Source organism: Accipiter gentilis, chromosome 4, assembly GCF_929443795.1.
Source record: "Accipiter gentilis chromosome 4, bAccGen1.1, whole genome shotgun sequence".
Taxonomy (NCBI): domain Eukaryota; kingdom Metazoa; phylum Chordata; class Aves; order Accipitriformes; family Accipitridae; genus Astur; species Astur gentilis.
In genome coordinates this window covers 3,628,957-3,649,742 of record NC_064883.1, presented here as the reverse complement: position 1 = coordinate 3,649,742, position 20,786 = coordinate 3,628,957, and the positions used below count along the sequence as shown (strand labels likewise).

The following is a 20,786-nucleotide window of genomic DNA, read 5'->3' as shown; positions in this document are numbered from 1 at the left end:
TCGCCTCCCGCAGCCTCGCAGAAGGGGGGGAAGGGGGAGAGGTAGGGGAAAAGAGGCACCGTCGGATTTTTGGACCAAGCCGGGGGGGGGGGGGGGGGCGGTGCGCGCGCGCTCAGAGCTTGCAGGAGATGGCATAGGAGAACTGTGACAAACCGTGATACATATATCTATAGACAGATATAAAAAACCCCAACCAACCACACACAGATAGCAGCATCCGAATGAGCACAGTGCCAGGGATAAAACTGCAAGGAGAAACTTTGCAAGGGATTGCTACATTCAGAGACAACTCAGCCCCCAAGGATTGTGCTACCTCCTCCCCCCCCCCCCGGGACACCCCATAGAGGCAAAGAAGCAGCACAGAGCCACCCCCACTCTTATCCCCGGCACCACCACATTTATTAAAAATTACTATGTACATAGAAAAAGAAAACAGAACCAAGTTTTGTTGGGAGAAGTTTGTGCCAGTGGTCTAGGGTTGATCAGTTTAAAATGGCTGAAACTATAGGCAAGAAGAGTGGGTAAGTTACATCACTTCCAGTTTTGTACAGGGCAGTTGAAAAAGTCACTTTACATACATGTAAATAGAAATCTGTTCATTTTTTTTGCAATGTTCCATATGCTAAGTTTGAATAACAAAAAAAAGCCTTTTGAACTTCAAAGTACCACTGGAGGTCCTTCTGACTGAAGAGCTATAGGTCAACTATTTATACATTATTCCACAATATTCTACAGTGTACCTAGACAAAACACAACTGTACACTTTGCCTTTTTTTTGGCCACCTCAATAAAGGTTAGGCTTTTGGGATGTAAGCATGGGGGGGGGGGGTGTGTTCTTAATGCAAGTTCTAAACTAAGAAAAGTCAGATTTGGTCATTGTAACCCCATCATTAGTAACAAGACCTTCAAGTCAAAATCCTGCCTGGCAAGCAGGCCTTATTTTGGCCATCTTCTGCAAAAGAAAGCCTTAGCTGAGCAATACCCAACTCAGCCAACTGCTGCAGACACAGGTTGAAGAAGCCAGCTCTATCTAGAGAAGAACATAGCATTTGTGCAGCTCCCTGCAACCCAGCCTCCTTTTATCAGAGGGGGAAGCAGGAGAGAAAGTTAAATTTGGGATCCTAACCCCCTATTTCCTTGCTCAGGAGTGCATAGATTTGATCAGGCCTCTGAGCCAAGCCAAACTGTACACTTTAGTGTCTCCAATAAATAAGCCACACTGTAAAAATCTAGGCTCTTGCTTACAGCTTCCATATGTGGTTCCTTCTAAAAGAGGGGAAGAATTCTACCATAGTTCACTCTTTCCCTACTTTGCTACCTGCAACACTCAAAAAGCTTTGGCACCTTCTTTAGAATTGCACACAACAATTCAAGGTGGAAGGCAAGAGTCTTTTTGGCAATTGTAATGCAAAAAACCCAAGGCCACCCTGAAAGAAATTAGCCAATTGGAATAAAAGGATGCTTTAAGAACTAGTATAGAATGCGTAGTAGCCCATGCCTTTTGAAGTGTCCTTGCTATAGTCCTCAGTATTAATGTCCTCACATTTCATAGTTGGGGAATTTTCATTGCTGGAAGTGCTAGGGGAAAGCCGTCTTCTCTTACAAGCACCCGTGTAGACCCCAGAATCATTTGAATCTAGAGACTTTATGGAGGGTGGAGTCTCTATCCAGGATGAGCCAATTTCTTCTTTCACCTTCTCCTTAGAAAGCTGGTCTTCAGAGAAACCTGGAGGACTTGTTCTGGAGGTCCAAGGTAATCCTGTTGTCATTTTTCGCTGGTAAGAGCCCCTGCTCCCCCAGCCTGCCATGGATGGAAATGTTGGGTCAGGGTAGTATCCCAGAGCATGGGATGTCTGAAGGGGGAGAGATTTAATGCTGTAAGGGAGCAAGGTGCTAGGAGAATACTCCGTCTCATAAGAGTTCATGTCCAGTTTGTTGGCACTGGGCTGCTGCACAGGTGTAACAAACCACCGCTGGGGAGGGCTGGCCACCTCTTCATTCTGCTGAGGGGAGAGCAAGCCGTTTGTCTGAGGGACAGTTCTCTCACCATTGTAAAACCTGGCTGGGGGCAGGTTGTTGACAAACTGTTCTTGGAAGAACGGCTGCACACTGTATCGGGCACCAGGAACAATCTGGTGGGATCTAGGAGAATCCGTGGGAGATGGAGTTAATCTGTCATTTTCTGAAGCTGTGTACATACTACAACATAAAAGAGAAATACTGAGTGTTGTTGTTTACAATTCCAGTGTGATAGTAAAAAAAACAAACACACAAATGGGAAGAAACTGAGTTATTTCTTAGTTAGAATCACAACTACATTTAACTGGATATTCATTTTTATCCAGTTTAGGAGTTCGGTTGTTTATCTTAGAGCAGTGTAAAATTTATAATCTTGCTGTTACAAGCATACACTGTTCTCTGCCAACCAACCCATTTTAAATGGGGTACAGCACCTTCCTCCCAGAAACCATAGCTGTACACATACAGCTCTGGCTTTTCAAAGGCCATTTGATGCTAGAGAGCGAGCATTAGGCAAGTCTTCTGCTGACAGTTTGAAGCAGCTGCCTGCTCTGTGACAATACCCGATACACTACTGCCAATCTGCAGGCCAGCTAGGTTCTGCCAGTAAAAATTTTCTACCAAAATTCAGAAGCCTGCTGAAAGACAGGTCATCAAGACAATACAGTAACTATCCAAGCAGACATTTAATGCCTTTGAAAGGAGCACATCAGCTAGCAAAGCAGCCAGTAGAAGTATCACTAGTCCTGAATAACTGAAGCAGTGACTAAAGAAAAACGCTTCCACACACATTTCAGGCCAAAATCATGCCACCAAAAGAGACAGCTGCAGAGAAGACAGAAATGTACTTACGAGTCATAGTTGTCTCTGAAACCTTTTGCAAAAGGATTATGGTCAATTTTGAGCTGGGTAATCTAAAAGTAAAAGCAGAATATAGTAAGATGAGACAGTGAACTCAAGACAATTTTATTCTTAATTGTCCTTTTATACATCCATGCTTACATCAGTGTTTTGATACGCTGTAACTGCTATGAACTGCGTTTCAGGGAAAATAAATGTTTGAGTCTTTGAGGAATCATTCAGATCTTCAACACCATCTTCAGTCACTTCTACAATGTGAAGCCGGGGCTGGTACTTATGTAGAGATTGCAGTACTATCATCTAAAAGGAACCATGAAAGAGACAAGATCTTTAGACAAACTGCATCTAACATTAAAACATCTATTTTATAGCCTAACACTTTCTTCCTGTAAATTTTAATCTTTTTACATGGGAATGGAGCAATTTTAGCTATTAACAGGAGACGATTCACAGCTTGTAGCCCTGTTTCACTAGGTTATAATATGCTAAAATCTATAAATGCAGGAAATCAAGAGCTATCAGCTACACTCCCACTTTGAGCAACTCTGAAAATAGATACATTATTGTCTAAAACCAAAGAAATTCACACATTTATTTCTGACATTTCTAATTGTCTTTATAAGGACAAGCAAAGGAAACAAGATCTGCAATCCAGTTCAAGAAGCGAACAAGTCACATCTAGCAGCTCGATGAAATACTGTAAAGCCCCGAAATCCCAGGGGTCCCCTGGCTGGGCCACCAAGAGCCCCTCAAGCCTGCCTCCACACACACACCGCCTCCACACACCCCCCACCCCCACCCCGCCATTTACCTGCGCGTTGTTGTTGTTAGCACCTTTATTGTTCGTTAGCTTCAGTTTCCCGAAAGAAATCTCCTGCCTCATCCAGTGAGCCCCGGTGTTGGGCGACTCGGGGTGGACGTACACCTTGTTGCCTGCGGAAAATAAGCCAGTAAAGCGCCTGCCGGGCACGGGCGCTTTGTTCCACCGCCGGCGGCTTGGAGCAGCGGGGCAGGGCGGACGGCAGTGCCCGGGCAGCACCTCGGGTCCCCTATGTCCCCGCTCCCGCACAGCCTCGCACGCCGGTGTGGAAGAAGAGTTCCAAGACGCCCTTAAAAGCGTTAGCTCTGCCCGCAGCGGGATGCCGGGGGTGGGGGAGACCCTGCAGAGGCGGGGGGAAGCGGGAACCCTTTCTGGGAAGCCGACCCGCAGGGGAAGGCGGCGGGGAGACCCCGGAGAACCCGCAACCTACCTTGCATGTTGTTGTCGGCTTTGCCGCAGGTCACCCACTTGCCCCCCTGGAAACGCCAGTGGTTGGGGTCCGCCAGCACTACCTCCACGAAGACGTTGTAGTGGGCCGTGGGGTTGAGGCCGGTGATGTTAAAGCTCAGGAAAGGAAACATCCTCCTGGGGAGTGGAGGAAAAGCACACGGCATGCGAGGCGGGCCGGGGAAGGGGGCGCGGGCTCCGGCGACAGCTCCGTCCCGCCACCGAGGAGACCAAGGAGGCGAGCGGCGAGCCCCGACCGACGCCCGCCTCATCCCCCGGCCGCCTGGCGCGGGGACATCGGGAGAGCCGCTTTTCGAGGACGGCATCGCCGGCCCGGAGGCACTCCCGAGGGGGAGGGCGCGCAGCTCCTTCCCGGTGGAGCGGGCAGCGCTGCCCAGCACGGAGCGGCCGCGGGCGTCCCCCCGCCCCGCTTCCCTCCGTTTCGGCCCGCCCCCCTGCCCGCTTACCGGCCCTGCTTGGTGATGATCATCTCCGTCTGGTGCCGGTGGAACTTGAGCCAGAGGGGCCGGTTGCAGAGGAAGACCTGCGCCCGCAGCCCCGGGCCGGCGGCCGGCACCCCTAGCGCCCCTAGCCCGCCGCAGGAGCCCGACGCCGCCGGGTACGGGCCGTAGAGGGTTCCGCCGGCCGCCGCCTGCCCGTACTGGTACCCGCCACCGCCGCCGCCGAACTGCGCCCGGCCGCCGGGCGGGCAGACGGCGCCCGCGAAGCCGCCCGGCGACAGCACCGAGCCGTAGGGGTAGCGCGGCCCGCCGGGCGGCTGGTAGACGGTGCCGTGCTGCGCCGCCGGCGGGTAGGGGAAGAGGGCGCAGGGTCCCCCCAGCTCGGCCCCCGGCGGCCCGGGGGACTGCAGGTAGTAGCGCTCGGGGCTGAGGCTGTCCATGGAGTAGCGGGCGGCGGCCGGGGGCAGCTCCTCCTCCCCGCAGGGGGTGGCCTTGCGGCCGTCCGGCTTGGGGGCGGCGAAGGGCGGCTCGCCCGCCTCCGCCTCGCCCAGCATGGCCGGGGCCGCCGCGAACTTCTTAGGCGTCTTGTCCAGGTCGAGGCGCGGCGGCGAGCCCGGCCGGGGCGGCCCGCGGGACCCGCCGCCGGCCCCGGCTCCTGCTCCTGCTCCCGGTCCTGCCCCGCCGCCGCGCCCGCCGCCCTCCAGCGGGTAGAAGGGGGCGCCCGGCAGGCCCCCCGCCGCCGCCAGCAGCGGCTCGCCCAGCTGCATCCTCGGTGGGCGGTGCGGCGGAGCGCCCACGCGGTCCGGTGCCGACCCCGACCCGCGGCCGCGCAGCGCTGCGCTGCGGCGGGGCTCCGCCGAGGCGATTTATACCGGCGCGCCGGGCTCCTCGGGCCGCCGGGGAGGGGCTTGCGCCGGGCTGTCTCATCGCCGCCCTCCACCCCCGCCGGCCCATTGGCTGGGCCGCGTGACACTAATTTAATTAGACAGCTACTAATTGGAACAAGTCACCTGTGACTCTGGTGTGTGCCCCCCTCCCCGGCCCCCCCTTCCCGCAGCCGGAGGGGCTACGGCCCTCCCCGTACCGCCGTGCTGCTCAGAGCGAGGGGAGCTTCCGCATCACCCCGCGATGGCCGCAGTGAAGGTCCCGACTTCCCCCCCCCCCCCCCCCAAAAAAAAAAAAAAAAAAAAAAAAAAAGACCTTTTGCAGAGGTGGCACCGTCCTCCCGGGTGCACAGCCGCTCGGGCACGGAGGGGGGGATCCGCGGCGGGGAGCGAGGGATGGGGACGAAAGGGAAAACGGGGGGGAGAGAGCTGGTCCCAGCCCCGGCACCCAGCGGGGAGCGAGGGCGGCGATCCGCCGGGCCGCTGAGACGGGGCGGGTGACACTAGCCCCGCCACCCCCGCGCTGGCCGTCTCGACGTTCAAACAATCGGGCTTGTGCCTCAGCGGAGCCCAACAGCCGCCTTCCCCCCTCTCCGCTCCCCGGGCAGCATCGTTATCACGGGAGCGACACGTTTCACCTTATCGGGGACGTCTCTGCGGGAAGCGGCGGGCTTGGTTCTCAATTTGTTTTCAGGCACTGGGCAGTCGGTTTTCCGCAACCCGCGTTCCCCTTCAGCATCTCCCACCGGGAAGGCAGACTTATGATTCAGGCGGATGTCAGGTCTGGCGCTCGCTCTCAGCGCAAAAAATCGGAGCCTTTTGCCCCAAAGGGTGAGGGAAGAGAACTAGGAAGCTGTAGATGCCCGCTTGATTTTGCGGAGCGGGCAGAGCCCGCGCGAACGATTTGCAGCTACAAATCCGCAGCCCCTCGCCCTCTACTCGCCGCCAGCCAGCTCGCAGGGAGCGCTGAGAAAACCTGCCTCCTCCTCACGGCTGAATTTTAAACCAGACCCGCCGAGCAGCGGGGATTTCGTTGCCTGACGGAAGGACCCGCCGGGCGCCGGGGAGCGGCCGGGCTGGAGCCGCCGAGCTCTGCCGCCCGCCCCGCCGCCGCCTCGCCCCGCTCGCCCACCGCTCGCCCACCCGCCGCTGCCGCCGTGCCGTGCCGCGCCGCGCCGCGCCGCGCCGCATCGGGGCAACTGAAATCAATCGCCAGCAATTTGACGGCGGCCGCCAGACCCCGGGGCAGAGGCGCAGGCGGGGCCCCGCGGGGATGCGGCTGTTTGCGCGAGTTGGGCGCCCGCACGGTCGCGGGTGGCGGTGGGTGCCCGGCGGTGCCCGCCGAGGCAGGGGACAGGCACGGGCGGCTCGCAGGTCAAGAGCCCAGAGTCGGGGGAACCGGCCCCTAATGTGGCCACCGCCAGCTGCGGCCACACAGGCGGGAGCCTAGGACAGGCTCTGGAAGACCACCACCACCGCCCTCCCACCCCCAGCCCTAACCACCCGTTCTCTCCGGGCTAACATTTGGCCCAATTTTTGCCTTGATCTCGTCCGACCGAGGGAGGCAACAAAAACGTGCCGGAGAAGCTCGACGCTCCGGCACGAAGCGGACTGGCCGCTGCGCGCTGCTACCCTTTCCCCGGGCTGCCTCTCGGCAAGGTGCTCGCGTTCACCGCGGGGCGAGGAGGGGAGCGGAGCCCGGCCGGGCTGCCCTGCTTTGAAAGCAAAACAAAACGAGGAGCATCCTGCCGGGCTGAACCTTTGCGTCCCTTCCCGCGGCCGGCGAACCCCGGTGCGGCTCTCGGCGGGGCCAGCCCCCGCCCGGGGCTCTACTCCGACAGCCCACTCCCTCGGGCTCTGCCTTTCCTGGGCTAGGGCAGAGACGGAAGGAAATTTTGCAAAGCTACTGCGTAGGATTTAAGGGAGTTAATTTTACGATATCATAGACTGAAAGGGTCCCGTGATTTAAAACATCCCCGCGGGACAGGTGCCGCGTAGTTCAAGGCTGCTGCTGTTTTTTCTTCCAAAACTCGGCTAACCTGGCGTTTAACAGAGGAAGGTAGAAAAGCTTTCGATGTTGCTTAGCTTTCCTGCGGATTGCACTGTCTCGGAGGGGGCGGGGGGGCAGGAAAACTGTGGCCACCCTGGGAAAGGGAGACCTTTTCAGTTTTGTTCGAAATACGCCGGGGGGGGGGGGGGGGGGGGGGGGGAGGCTTTCCCTAACGAACGAAGGATTCGTCCAGCTCTTTCCAGACTCGGGATTATTTTCAGCTCAGCTCGGGAGAGCGGCAGCCTGGCCTCGATCCCTGTCTCGCACCCCGCAGCTCCGGCCGAGCCAGGGGCCCGGCGGCGGTGGTAGGGGAGGCCGGGGCTGACACCCCCCCCCCCTCCCGCCCCGGGAGCCCCGTACAGCAAGGCTTCCCGGAGACCTTCAGCGGCACTGCGGCCGTGCGAGGGTTTGAGGGAACCGCCTGTAACTCGGGAGCTTGTTCATTCACTCCGTACGGTACCGTAAGGGCTGTAGTTCCCCCCCCCGCTTCCTCGCACCCCGCAAATTAAAGTTACTACTGCAGCCACCAGCCAGACTCAAACTCTTGGGACTCGTTGTTTGTCATTCCCTTAGTTTGCAAATCTCCCTTTCCTGGGGGTCAGGGAGGCAACTGTGGGATTGCCCCACCCCCACCCCCCGGCCCCCTGCAAGCCGGCTCCGTCGTTACTCCCCGCCCGGGACCTCTCTGGGGTCTGGCCGGGGAACATCGCTGTAAGAAGCTGCGGGATGTTTCAGTCATGTGTGGGACCGGAGATTTCTGAATGGGTCCCGCAACCCTGTAGATGTTATCTTAGAGATAACACTGCAGAAACAGCAGACTGGTGAAACAGAAAGGAGCATGTTAGGTTCGTAAATCTACTAGAATAACCTCCAAACCACAAAAAGAATGTTGAAAGAAAATGTAGGTCTTTGAAGGGTTACAGATTATCTTGTTTTGTTGGGCTTTATTCAAATATACTCCTGGGGTTTATTCAAATAAGGAGCGTCTCTGACTAAAAAAGCTGTTCCAGAAGAGCTCATTTTCTGCAGCCTAACTTACAGTGGAGTCACACTGTACCGAAGTATTCCATCCTTCACTTTCGGGCTGGGATTGAGCCCTTTCCTCTTTCGTTGGAAGTCAGCGTATCGGAAAACCGCTCCCCGCTTCAACAAATTGCTTGGACTCGTGGTACGGAAACTGTTCAATGGAAGTACCCTGCTCAGTAGGGCCTAAGAGGGGAAAACAAATTGGGAACCATAAAACATATTCTGTCAGGCTGTTGTACACCTATATATGTGTATATATACATTTATGGAAATCCATATATCACCATTTGTAGTCGTAGATGTCTTTTATCCTTATAAATATGGATACAGATGCACACACCACCCACCCCCCACCCCCCACTGGGTCTATACGGACACCTTAAAAATTTTGGTTATCAGAGTCACCTGCCATGCTGTTCCATCACTGTATTCTTTTCTTGAAGTCCTGCTGTCACCATGGCAGGACTGACAGGTATTTTCTGAATGCTACGTTTGAATAGTTTTGTGAGGTAATTTTTTTCCTTGTCTGATTTTGGTTAAAAATATTCTGTCAGTTTCTGGGTGTCCTCTTCAATTTGCTAGCATCTGATTCCCAAAGGGCTTCAATACTTTCACCTTTATGTCAATTTTGTGCTGGGATTTTGTAGATTTTCTATTTTTCCAGTTATCCAGTCTCGCTCCCCCCCCCCCCCCCCCAACTACATACAGAGTATCGGGCTAGGCAAATGAAAGAGGATACTTTTAAATGCATCCGTGGGACTTCCACTTTTCCACCATCTTTCAACATAATTTTAAAAATCAGTAAATCAGAGATATTTCAGCTGTGGCCAGTCATATGTGAGTGTTTCCTTTTTTTAAAATCTAGCTGCCTTTCTTTTCAAGGCTTTTGACTGCTTACAGCCCTCAGAAAAATCAAGGAAGTATTAATATGCCTGTGTAAGGTTTGGCATTTCAGCTTGTCAGGGGCTATTTTTATGATGAAGCCAGCCACACCCTTTCAGCGCTCAGGTTGTTTCATCTGTCAGACACAGGCAACAGCCATCTGTGTCACGGGAATGTTAGGAGATTAAATTAATTGAAAATGCTCTTTATTTTCTGATGAAAGGAAGTTCTGCTATAGCTGCAAAGAGCATCAATCCCTTTAAGTTTATGCCGAGTGGGATTTTCAGTGTGCAGACATATACAAGTGAAGATAAAAGTGTAGCTTAAAATCTACTTTGAGGTTGTGAAAATTCTAACCGAAAAGGGTTAAAAAGTAGAGTCATCTGTTGTTGAAGCAGATATATATGGACTTTAAATAGAAGAAATCAATAGCTCTACAAAACCAAGGAACTGTTATCTTCAGTATTAACTGGAGATGGTGTCACATTAACAGCAATTTTACCCTTTGGTAATGAATTCAATTTAGCTGCCACTTTCTTAGCTATCAAAACCAATTTAAGTCTGTATGCTGCCTTTTTTAAACTGGCAGCATAGAGACATACACATTTTTTAAAAAATGGACATAAGTATACATAAGCCCCATAATAAGTATGGGGCTAATTTATAAAAATGAGAAAGTAAATACCCTTTTCTAGCCAAGGTAGATGGAACAGAAAGAACAGACATGAGTCAATGAATCAGAAGCTGGAAGAAACAACGCAGTATTTGAAAAGAAAGTGGTATTCAAAGCAGCCTTATCGGTCACTTCCTTTCTCCTCCTTAAAAGAAAAATAACACCTAAAAAATCCTTATCCGTGATTTAAAATTGAAGGGAAAAGCAATGGTTAGTAAAAACCAAGCAAGGTCTGATCCTAATCGGTGAAATATGGCAGTATAAGCACAGAGAAGGATAAACGTATTCAGTGCTTGGAGGGAATTCTTGGCAATGGATAATTTTGCCAGGTAAGACCACAAGACAGCTTTTTGTCATTGGGCCTATGGTACCCTATTGGCTAAAGAAAGAAAAAGAAGCCCGTTCAAGAAAGCGTAAGCCTTTGTGAAGTGGATGCCTTTGTCATATTGACAAATATTTGGGAAACTTACAAGAAGGAAGATGGGAAAAGTTTTAAATTGGCTTTAGGTTCCAGGTGACTTTCCTTGCTCCAAATGGAATTGAAAAAATGTCAGGAAAGGAAGAGGCTGAAATTAGGATCACAAAGCCAACTGTAACTACGAGCAACATTTCATATTTTGTATTATTCATGCATAGGGATCTCTAAACAGCTCTTCTTAAATGCTTGCCTTTTCACTCTCCAATAAGTTTAATGAGGGATGCCTAGCACCTCTTCCCTGGTTTTAAAGCAAGATCACTTACTCGCTTATGGATTTGTGCCCATTGCCATCCTGACAGCCATGCAATAGAGATGTGAGAACATAAAAGGAACCGTGACATGGGTGTGATAGCCACAGATCTGGTCAGCTTGATCCTATTTGTATTTACAGACCTATTACAGAGAGTTTTAAACAGCTAATTTGGGCTTGCTTGCCCTGCTTTATATCAGAAATGACTATTGAAGGAGCCTGGATTCAACTGCACTGTTTAAATTGCAGCAATTAAAAACAGTGGCTCAAATCCTGTGAAAAGATGTTCTGCTTTTTGTTCTAACACTTTAAAAAGTACAATTTCATCATGCGAAGGCCCTGATAAACTTCCTGCTGCTCAGGGCTTATGATGTCAGAGCCATGAAATATTTCCTGCTGATAACATAATAGCTGAGAAATATGAGTTTTGGACGATTTGGGGTTTTGTTTGCTCTACACGCATGCAGTATGAGGCTTACAGTGGGAAAACAATTAACTCGAGGGGCTGGAAAAGCGAGTAGCAGTGGGCTACCGTGCAACTGCAGAAACAACGAGGAATTTCACCTGATATTATTTGTGACGGCAATCAAACAGCAAGGCCTAGCAGGGAACCACCTATTAAATAACTGCCGTGACGGGTGAGTCCGCTATAAAAATAAGTGAAAAGCAGAACGGGGACGACATATGTACTCTCTGGGAAGGTGAGAAGATAGCTGCAGGGTTCCCCTCCCGGGGAGGGCTCGGGTTTTGCTTGCCGCTCGCCCCGGTTTCCACCAGTGGCCCGTTGCTACCGGGGGCGGGATGGAGCCGGCACCCGTCCTCCCTTCCAGCCTGCCCAGGCCTGCCCGGAGGGAGGGCAAGGACCAAGCGGGGTGGCCAGGGAGGGAGGCAGCCCAGCGGGGGGGGGGGACCGGACCGCGGGGGACCGCGTCCCGAAGGTGCCCCCACAAGCGGGCCGGGGGTGGTGCGTGGCCGTGGCCGTGGCTGTGACGGGGGCAGCCTCAGGCCGGCGGGGGCAGCTCCAGCCCCGCACCGCTCCCCCCCCCCCCCCCCCCCCGGGCCCCTGCCCGGCTGCGAGGGCCGGCAGCAGCCGCCTTGGACGGGGCGGGCGGCGGGGCCGTCGGTGGCGCGGAGCGGTCCCGGCCGGGAGCGCCGCCCAAGCCGGCTCCTCACCCGCCGCCCCTCAGGGGGTGTCAGTCAGGCTGCGGGTGGGGGGAAATGCCGGCCTTCGCCTCGGGAACCCCACTTTCGAAACATCGCTGCCAGATCTTCCCACCTGAGGAAAGACGGGGCAGCCCTCGCCCCCCGCACCCGCCGCGGGGAGGGCCGGCAGAAACCACCGCCCCCCCTCCCGCCCCGAGTACGCCCTTGCGGGGACTAGCCCTGCCGGCAGCGGGCAGGCGGAGATCGGCCCTGTGCCCGGCCGGGGGCCGAAGACCGGCGGGCAGGTCTCCGGGGCGGGCGCAGCGGTCCCGGTGCCCGTCCCGGTGCCGGTGCCGGTCCCGGGCGCGGGGCGGTGGCGGGCGATCCGGCCGGATTAACGCCGGGCGCTTTGAAGTCCCTGTGTCGCCTGCGATCCCACGTCGGGGTGCTTAGGGCTCCCCATTCAGTTGTTAATTCCCACTAAGCGTTTTTAAGTACCTGAGCCGTCAGACCCCTGCGCCTTCAAAACAAGTTTATGCAGGCAAATAGCTCCAAAATTACCCATCTGGGTACCAGCGAGACCAAAGGCAGAGGCGAGCGGGGTCGTTAGAAAATAATCGAAGCAAATGGGCACTTTCTTTGCCACGTGAATTTCGGCTCAGAAACCCCTTTGCAGGAGGGGCAGTTTCAAAGGTGGCCGCACCTGCGGAGCCTGCGCCCTCCGGGGCGCGGAGCCCGGGGGGCCGCGGGGGCAGGAGCCCGGGACTGGCACCCTGCTCTGCTTAAATGGCCAGAAAGGAAAAAAGAAAAAAAAAAAAAGAAAGGCATGGAAAAAAAAGGCATAAAAAAACCCTTCCATCAGAAAAACATTAGCTGAGGAGGAAACGGCTGGGGACACCCTGGTGAGATTCCCCCTCACTCCAGGCAGGAAGAGTTTTTGCCATTGCTACCAGCCCTGCAGAACTGTCCGTCTCTTATTTATTTATTTATTTATTTTTAATAAAAAGAGATTTAGGACATATACAGGACAGCAGAACGAAGTTACATTATGAAGAAATAAAAAATGTGACCTATGCCCCCCCCGCCAAAAAAAAACCCCAAAACCTAAACACGAAAAACCCAACCACCCCTCACAACAGAACTGATCGCTGCTTTGCCACCGTGATTTGCTTCTCGGTAACACAAGGACAATGTGAAAGGATCCCTGAGCCTCTTCTCTTCAATTAACTTCAGTGAGTGAGGTATGAGCACTGTTTTTTGTAGCACAGATAATTGTGTTGATTCCTAGCACATTAGTGAGGGAAAATTTTAGCTTGAAGAGCTTGACTTATACAGATGAGAATAGACAAATGAGCAACATCACAGAAGAACTTTAAACCATCTCACAAATGAGCATTCTTTCTGGTTTTGACTATATTCTTTCCTTTCTCCACTATTCATGTCTCAGGTTCTCCTGTTGCCCACAGCTATGGATTGAAGGGCAGAAGAGGAATGGATGTAATGAATGTGAAAAGGATGTGGGGAAAAAAGTCTTCTGATCTTTTGTTTAAGGTGTTGATCTAAATTAAAATACAAGCCCCTTTAGTATGACCCATTAAAAAGTAGCAAGGGGCTTGGTGTGAGCAGTCAGATCCTGATGTCCACAGGGTGGTGAGGCCTTGGTAAACATAATACATTTCTGCTTAGTTTACACCTTATTCAGCCCTACTCAAGCTAAAACCCCACCTTCCAATTTCCCTTATATATAGCCCAAGGCATAAGGTTTGACAGCTGTGGAACAGTCGGGCAGGTAAAATACAGAGCCCCAGCATGATGATAGAGGTTGGGGGCTGTGCCCCTCCATCCCATGGACGTTTTCCTAAACCAGTGCTGCTGGTGCCAGCCTGGTTGCAGGGGACAGCCTGATACCTGGAGGATGGCTGTCCTTGGCTCCTGGGACGAGTTCCTGCCTCTGCTGCTCCAGCTCATGTCCAGCCTTTTCTGTTAAATGATAGTGAGCCAGAGCTAAGCGGTCAGCCTGTGAGGTATCACAGCAAAGCAAAGGGCATGCTTTTCCTCTGGTCGAGGCAGCTATGAGAGCAGGAGCCTTCCATGCAGGGGGCAGATGGCAACCAGCAGCCGAGCAGGGCACGGACCATCCTTCCTTCAGTCACCAGCCCTTGGGAAAAGGAGTGGGATGTCACAGGGTCACAGTCTGCGCTGTCATAACAAGAGCAGCCAGGGCAGTGAGCAGTGATTTGCAAGTGGCAGAGCTGGACCCAGAGTAACTTACTTTGCAAGACAGGATAAGCTGTGTTGTAATTTGCATTTGAACATTTGGTTGGTGTGGGATCTGGCATGCTCCTGCCAGGCAAGTTCTCTTAATGTCCACCCAGGGCTCTTAGACTGCGTAGATGCCTTGACCATTTATTTCATCACTCTTCTACATGTGGTGTAGTAGGTGGGAGCTCCTACAGGATGAATTTTTACTGCATTGCCTATTTCTGAATGCTAACAGCTCGGGGGAATATTTGTTGAAGGTGCATGTCTGGAGCTCCCGAATAGAATAAATGCTGCTAAAAATCCACCTTTAAAGCAAAATAATATAAAAGCCTACTGTGACCATGAAAAACCATCCCACCAGGCAGCAACTACACAGTTTTCAGAAAAAAAGAAGGCAAAGCAAGCCTGCATTTCCATCTGGTAGCAGAGCAGCTCTGGAAGGAATTGTCCATTCTGTTTTACCTTTCTCCTTCTGGGGTTTTGGGTCTTGCCTGTCACATTTCATGGCACCATCTACCAGACCTCATTGAAGTGCTTAGGGGTGGGTGGTGCCCCAGAGGGCAGGACCTGCGTGGGACGTAGCACCAGCCCAGGTTAGGGGGACACGAGTGGGCGCCAGTGTGAGCCGCTGTCCCGGTTCGCTGAGCACTTCACCAGTCCCTGGGGCTCTCCAATTCCACGCTTGGAGAAAGTGGCCAATTATTTTTCTGTCTGAAAGACTCTGTGATGTGGCAGAGAATGACAGCTCCAAGGGAGAAAACACCTCTTCATTAAAAAGTGCTGCTAAGCACACTGAATATCCAGACCCCAGCACCCAGTTGCACAAAGGTTAGGATGAGAGCCAAGAAATTATGCACGTTCATAGATTTTTACATATACACATATATATGTATGTGTACAATGTACACGCAGGCACACACACGCAAATCTACAGGCTCTCTTTCAACACAAGGTGGCCAAAATCCTTTAAGTTTCTCCTCAGGCAAAACTCCTGCTAAAGTCCAGTTTCACTATCAGTGTTGATGTGATAGCAATCACCTAGGAAAAAAACCAATTAATTTGGTTACGAAAAGCAAGAAGAGACTCAGCTTCACAGAAACAGAAATGATTAGGAGTCTGTTGAGGGGAAGATTAAAAAGAAAAGAGAAAGCAATAATCTGTCTTGCACATCTCTGTCTGAAAGGTCGCAGGGAAGAGATGTCCAGACTGCTACATTTTATAGGTTCCATTTGATTTCATTGCCTTTTAAGTGATTTTAATGATTGCCTGAATTAATTTTAATGAATTAGTATGTATTTCTAAAAAAGATACAAACCACATACGAATTGTGTGACAATGCAGAATTGGGTTTCTTGGTGAGCACATTATGTTGAAAAAGAGAACCACTTTACCACTGATACCAAAGAAAGCTCAAAAAAGAACCTGCATTTTGGGATGTGTTTTTTTAACAGCCTTCCTCTTCTTTTCCTTTAGAAATTCCGAAAGGCTGAGAGAAGAGAAAAGAAGGCACACTGAGGAAAAGATGGGAGAAGAAAGTGGTGACATCCAGGGCTACAGCAAGTCAGCAAGTTGGAAGTCATTGTTCCCACAATGGCTCTGTGGAAGAGTTTAGGCTCCAAGATGACCAGTAGCAGTCCTCAGCCTTTACCTAACTCCTCACACCCCAGCAGCTTTCCTTAGCCCTGTTCTCTGGCTGCCTGCATTCACGCACCGAGCTGCATGGGCTCAGCCAGGTGCTGCCTGTCTCCCACAGAGGCCCAGTTACAAGCCCGACCCTTCCTTTGCCTCCCCCAGAACAGTGGCCCAGGTGGGATGCTCAGACCACCACACCACCCAGGCTGCTATGCAGAGGAGCCCGGCTCCCTTTTGCTCCCTTTTGCTCCCTTGTCTAGGTGAAGCAGGAAAAACTTCGGACAGAATGAGGACAGGGCAGCAAGCGACCCTCTGGTTATGGCTATCTATTTATAGGGGGATATGCTGAGATAAACCACCACCGGTTTCCTCAGAACTCAGAGAATATTCCAGCTGAACTACAATCCAGGAGTGCAGTGATGAATAAAGAAGGGGATAGAGTCACATATTTGGTGTTAAAGGCTGGGCAGTGCAAAATGTGGAAATCCTGTGCTGACCAAATGGATAAACCCCTGTGACTATGCCTTTATTTACTGACTTGACAGAATCACTAAACACAACATTTTTCTAACCTTTCCTGCAGTTTTATTTCAAAATTTCCATCTCCCTGTGTCCTCTCACCTGACCATATATCAATGCCTTTCTCAGCATCCTAAAGAAGGAAGCCACAACAAGGCAGAAATGTTCAAAATACGGAAAATGATTTCTTCTTTTCCTAAACAATTTACAGATTATAGCCACTTGTTCTCAGTAAAATTTTAAGCCACAATCACTTATTTTCAGTAGGACTTTAAATCCTGCAACAGCACATCTTTGTTCTCCTATGTTTCAATGCAGAACTGCTGGGTTTTGGTTCTGCAATATTCTTATTTGATTGTTTTCTGCTTTAAATGCACTGTAACGTAACCATAACAATATACTGCTTTTCCATGCTTAGCATATTCATTACCTTGTCTTCCTCTCAACTTCTTGATTTGCATGCAAGAAATCTGTGTCAGAGAGAATGCAATCTGCAAGCCAATAAAATCCCGTCCCATGGGAGGAAGGAGTCAAAGTGGTAGATGGAGCTCAGACGAAGAATACGAAGTACATACAAGAGTGTGGTCCTGCATCACATGAAAGGCCCGTGGTCCAACTGCAGTATGCCAGGTAGAGAATAGCTATTGCAAGAAGCAGTGAAAGGACTCCGCCTGCAGTTCCACCAGGCATTGGCTTTATTGACAAAACCAGACCATGAAGTCTCCAGTTCCCTGGCAGCTACCTGCCCACTCCTATGGCTCAGGTCTTTGCCCTCAGGTCAGTCTGTATGAACATCTGGAAGACTGTGCTGTACATCAAGCCCTGGGAGTAGTTCTGCTTAATAATTACCACCTCCCCAAAAAATGTGGTTTTAACCCTGCTTACTTCAGTGATCGGGTTCAACATGCAGTCTTACCAACAGCTGCATCAGCACAACGAAGGCGACAAGCAGCGTTACGGGAACAAAAACAAAGAGCTGTGGGGTAGAAACTTCCTCCGTTGGTTTCACAGGCACCCGACTGAACCGTCCCCGGCAGATGAGCCAGGGCAGGTTGCCCAGGTTGCTGCCTGCCGCCTGCCTGCAGCAGCCAGGCTGGGGCTCTGCGCTCAGCAGAGGCAGACCCACGCACTGCTGGAGCACCCAGCGGTGCTCACCTGACCCAGTTTAGGCTCGGGCATGTGGTCACGTTTCTCTCAAATCGGTCCACGCGCCCAGCGCAGGTTTAGCCAGCTGCAGACGAGTAGGTAGCACCCGGTTCAGGGTAAACGCTGCTGGTGCAGAGTCAACCTGTCTCTGTGTTTTGAAGAAATCTGAGCCCAGGCGTGGGTGTAGCGACTGGCAATCTGAGGCCCACGGCCACAGCACTTCTGATTTAAGACTAAGAATCTTAAGACCAGATTTGTTGAACCATGGTCTGATCTGCTTGCAGCTCCTGATCCACTGTGGCATTTTAAGGCATATGAAGATAAATGATGGTTCTCCTGAAAGTCCTGCACCCTCTGGCAGTGTGGCAGCTATATGAATGTCAGGGGCTGGGGCAGTAACACTATTAGCCCTCCTAGCTCTAAGCAGAGCAGCAATTAGAGAGTTAAAGTAGCCAATGCTGGCTTCTCTCTCCAGATTTGATCTCAGACACCCAGGACAGAGGCAGTTTCACCTCTCTGAACCAACTCTTTGCTGCCTGCCTTCCTCTATACTCACTTGCATAAAACCCAGTTCAGAATCATAATAGGCGGTGGCAGATGAAGCCTAGTTGCACTTTCTGTCTCTCTCACCAAAGTGTAATCTGGTAGTATCTGATATGGCTAAGAGCTAGAATGATGATTTACTGTGGCTCGGTTAACATACTGCAGGTTCACAGCATTTTGCTTTGGGGCATGCCCTTTTCATCACTCCTATTCCCAGCAGTGGCCAGTTCAGCTAGGCTGGTCCAACCATTGGTGGGATCTCCTTGTCAGCCAGAAACCTAAACAGCTCTTAAAATCCACGCTCGTAGCCCAGATCCCCATGTGGTTGTGCTAGGGATGATACACTCTGCTACAGGAGCCAGAACCCACATAAGAGGAGCGAGGTGAATCCATAAACCTATTTGACTGCTAAAGCACACTTAACTGAAACCGCAGCCTTGCAAACTTCAGTAGCTAGGCTGTGTGCCCATTATCTGAGTGTCAGAGTTGCCAGAGTTGTCTTTTAATTTGCTCTCCATCACCCAACCTCTCCTTCCAAATAAATATGAGTCTGCCAGAGACTTCATATTTCTCTGCAAAGATGTGGACTCTGTACAGTGCTACTCAGCTGAAATTTGCCTCTGTCTATTTGTTCAGCTAGTGACAGGTCTATGTGAAAGACTTTAACTTAATGCACAGCCTATCTTAATAAACATCAGGAGTTTTCAGCGAATACATCTAACGCACCCCCAAAACTTGACTGTGAAAGGTACATTCAACCACATAGTATCTTCTGTAAAACTGCAGGCGCTTCAGTAACATTTACTTTTTTTAAAGGAGGTTGCAGTTTTCATAGAAAACGTTTAAAGGTTTGTGAATTAGAAAATGTGCCCACTTCTGCTATAGCAAATCCCTGAAAGGCACAGGTGAACAACCTCCTAAGGAAAGAGGGGCATGGCATGGCAATGTCTATTAAATCCTGATTGAATACCTGACTTGCCATAGCTTGTTGCTTTTGGAAATTGTGACTTTATAGAGCTTGCAAACAGTTATAAAAAACGAGGGGTGGAAACAATGTTTGTAACAAGAAGCAATAAAAAAATTCTTAGTGTAATATAATTCTAAAAAAACAAGTTAAAGAAAAAGATTATGTAAAAGTATTAGGTATAGCCAAACTGCTGTTAAGGTAGTCTGCTTTAAAGCATACATGCAGGGGCATTTGAACTGTGACAGCTGAAAAAAAGTTTCACAATTACATCAACTTTGTAGTCTGAACTGTTACTACCATTCACAGGAAAATAAACCAGTGACTAAACAAACAAAAAAATGACAACGTTCACCACCCATCATATTTCTCAACAGCAATGAGAACAACTCTCCCTGGTTGTGACTCACATGAAGTTGGCAGAGATTCACTGGGGCTGAAATGTCTCCCCTAAGTCCAGCCCCAGCGTTTACCCACAGAGCCCCTTCCTGACACTTCTGTCCCTCTCTGGCTCAGCAGCCGTGGGGATTGTCTCCCCCCAGTGACCCAGCTACACCTTTCCCATTTCTTATTTTTCGGCATGGGCAAGTCTGTGGTGTAGGCTGCCTTATTATTGGCTTGAGTGGTCTCGCACCAGCACCAGTCCTTCCCAGCACCCAGGCTCAAACCCGCTTTCCACCTTCCCAGGAGTGCTCTGGATCTGCGTCCCACTGCCTGGTGAGCTGCATTATACATGTGTCCCCGCTGCACAGGAACGGCCAGGGTGGCTGCACACTGAGACAGGCCCTAATGTCATCCCACAGCTGCTGGTACCCACGAATTGCCCCATCAGCCTCTCAGCACTCCACATCCAGGGAGCTACCGGGTGCTGGTTTATCTGACGGTGGTCCATGTCCAGCTGGGTTTCCTGCTGCCAGCACCGGAGTACTGCAGGGTATACAAACAGATTTTTACGATCTCAACACTTTAAACTTCCACTGGAGGAAAAGGCAGAGCAGATGGTGCCTGGGCTGGGAGCAACTCACCTTTGACGTCTTCAGAACGCACAGCCTGGCCAAAGGCCACTAGCCATGCTAAATAACCTGAGCACCTACGTATCTGTCCTTTCCTGCTATTATTCTGGCTCTTCTTGCACAAGCCGTATCAGGAGGGTTCTGCCACCGGCGCTGACACTCTGGAGTTGAATATGTGTAATATTAAAAACTGATTATGTTACATCCCAGTGGACAACACTCTTAGGTTGAGCTTGGCTACCTTACCTGGCTTGGCTACCAAAATAACTTATCTTTCTCATCACTGGAATAGGGACAGATCTTACTAAACACTCCGCTTATAGCTAAATAGGTTTTTCAGAAGTGGTACAAGTGATGGCATTTGGAATACAGCATTTATTTTTTTTTTAACTTGATCATGTAATTTACTTAGAGGAAAAAAAAGTACAGGTTTTATTTTTCTACCTTCTCCTTAACTCCTACAGGCTGTGATATCATATGTGTAAATTCAAATTAACACTTCTCCCATCTGGATTTCTGTATATTTAAACTGGAAGCTTGCAATAACATTTTTCTTTTCAGAATAAATTCTTTTGAGAAACTACTGTGTTTGAAGAGCAATGGGTTGGGTGGCTGACCGGTGCTAGTGCCTGACTAGGAAAACCACAGCCAGCTGAAATTACTTTGTCAAGTTTTTTTCACGTTTAGGCTTTATAGCCCGAGGAGAGATTGAT

General features: G+C 50.9%; 1 protein-coding gene across 1 annotated transcript; it reads right to left on the bottom strand.

The window, feature by feature from the left end:
• Positions 1-401: 401 nt before the first annotated feature.
• On the bottom strand, positions 402-5,421 carry EOMES (eomesodermin). The gene is made up of 6 exons (XM_049798387.1): positions 4,615-5,421; positions 4,131-4,285; positions 3,692-3,813; positions 3,022-3,180; positions 2,872-2,933; positions 402-2,199 (listed from the first exon to the last, which is right to left on the bottom strand). Exons 1-6 carry the CDS (start codon positions 5,373-5,375, stop codon positions 1,464-1,466), a joined length of 1,995 nt encoding a protein of 664 aa, XP_049654344.1. The 5' UTR covers positions 5,376-5,421; the 3' UTR covers positions 402-1,463.
• Between the last annotated feature and the right edge of the window lie 15,365 nt (positions 5,422-20,786).

Coding starts and splice junctions, on each gene's coding strand:
- EOMES (XM_049798387.1), bottom strand. CDS start 5,375: ATGCAGCTGGGCGAGCCGCTGCTGGCGGCGGCGGGGGGCCTGCCGGGC. Junction 3,814..4,130: donor AGCCGACAACAACATGCAAG/GTAGGTTGCGGG, acceptor TATTTTCCGCAG/GCAACAAGGTGTACGTCCAC. Junction 3,181..3,691: donor CTAACAACAACAACGCGCAG/GTAAATGGCGGG, acceptor GGTTCCTTTTAG/ATGATAGTACTGCAATCTCT.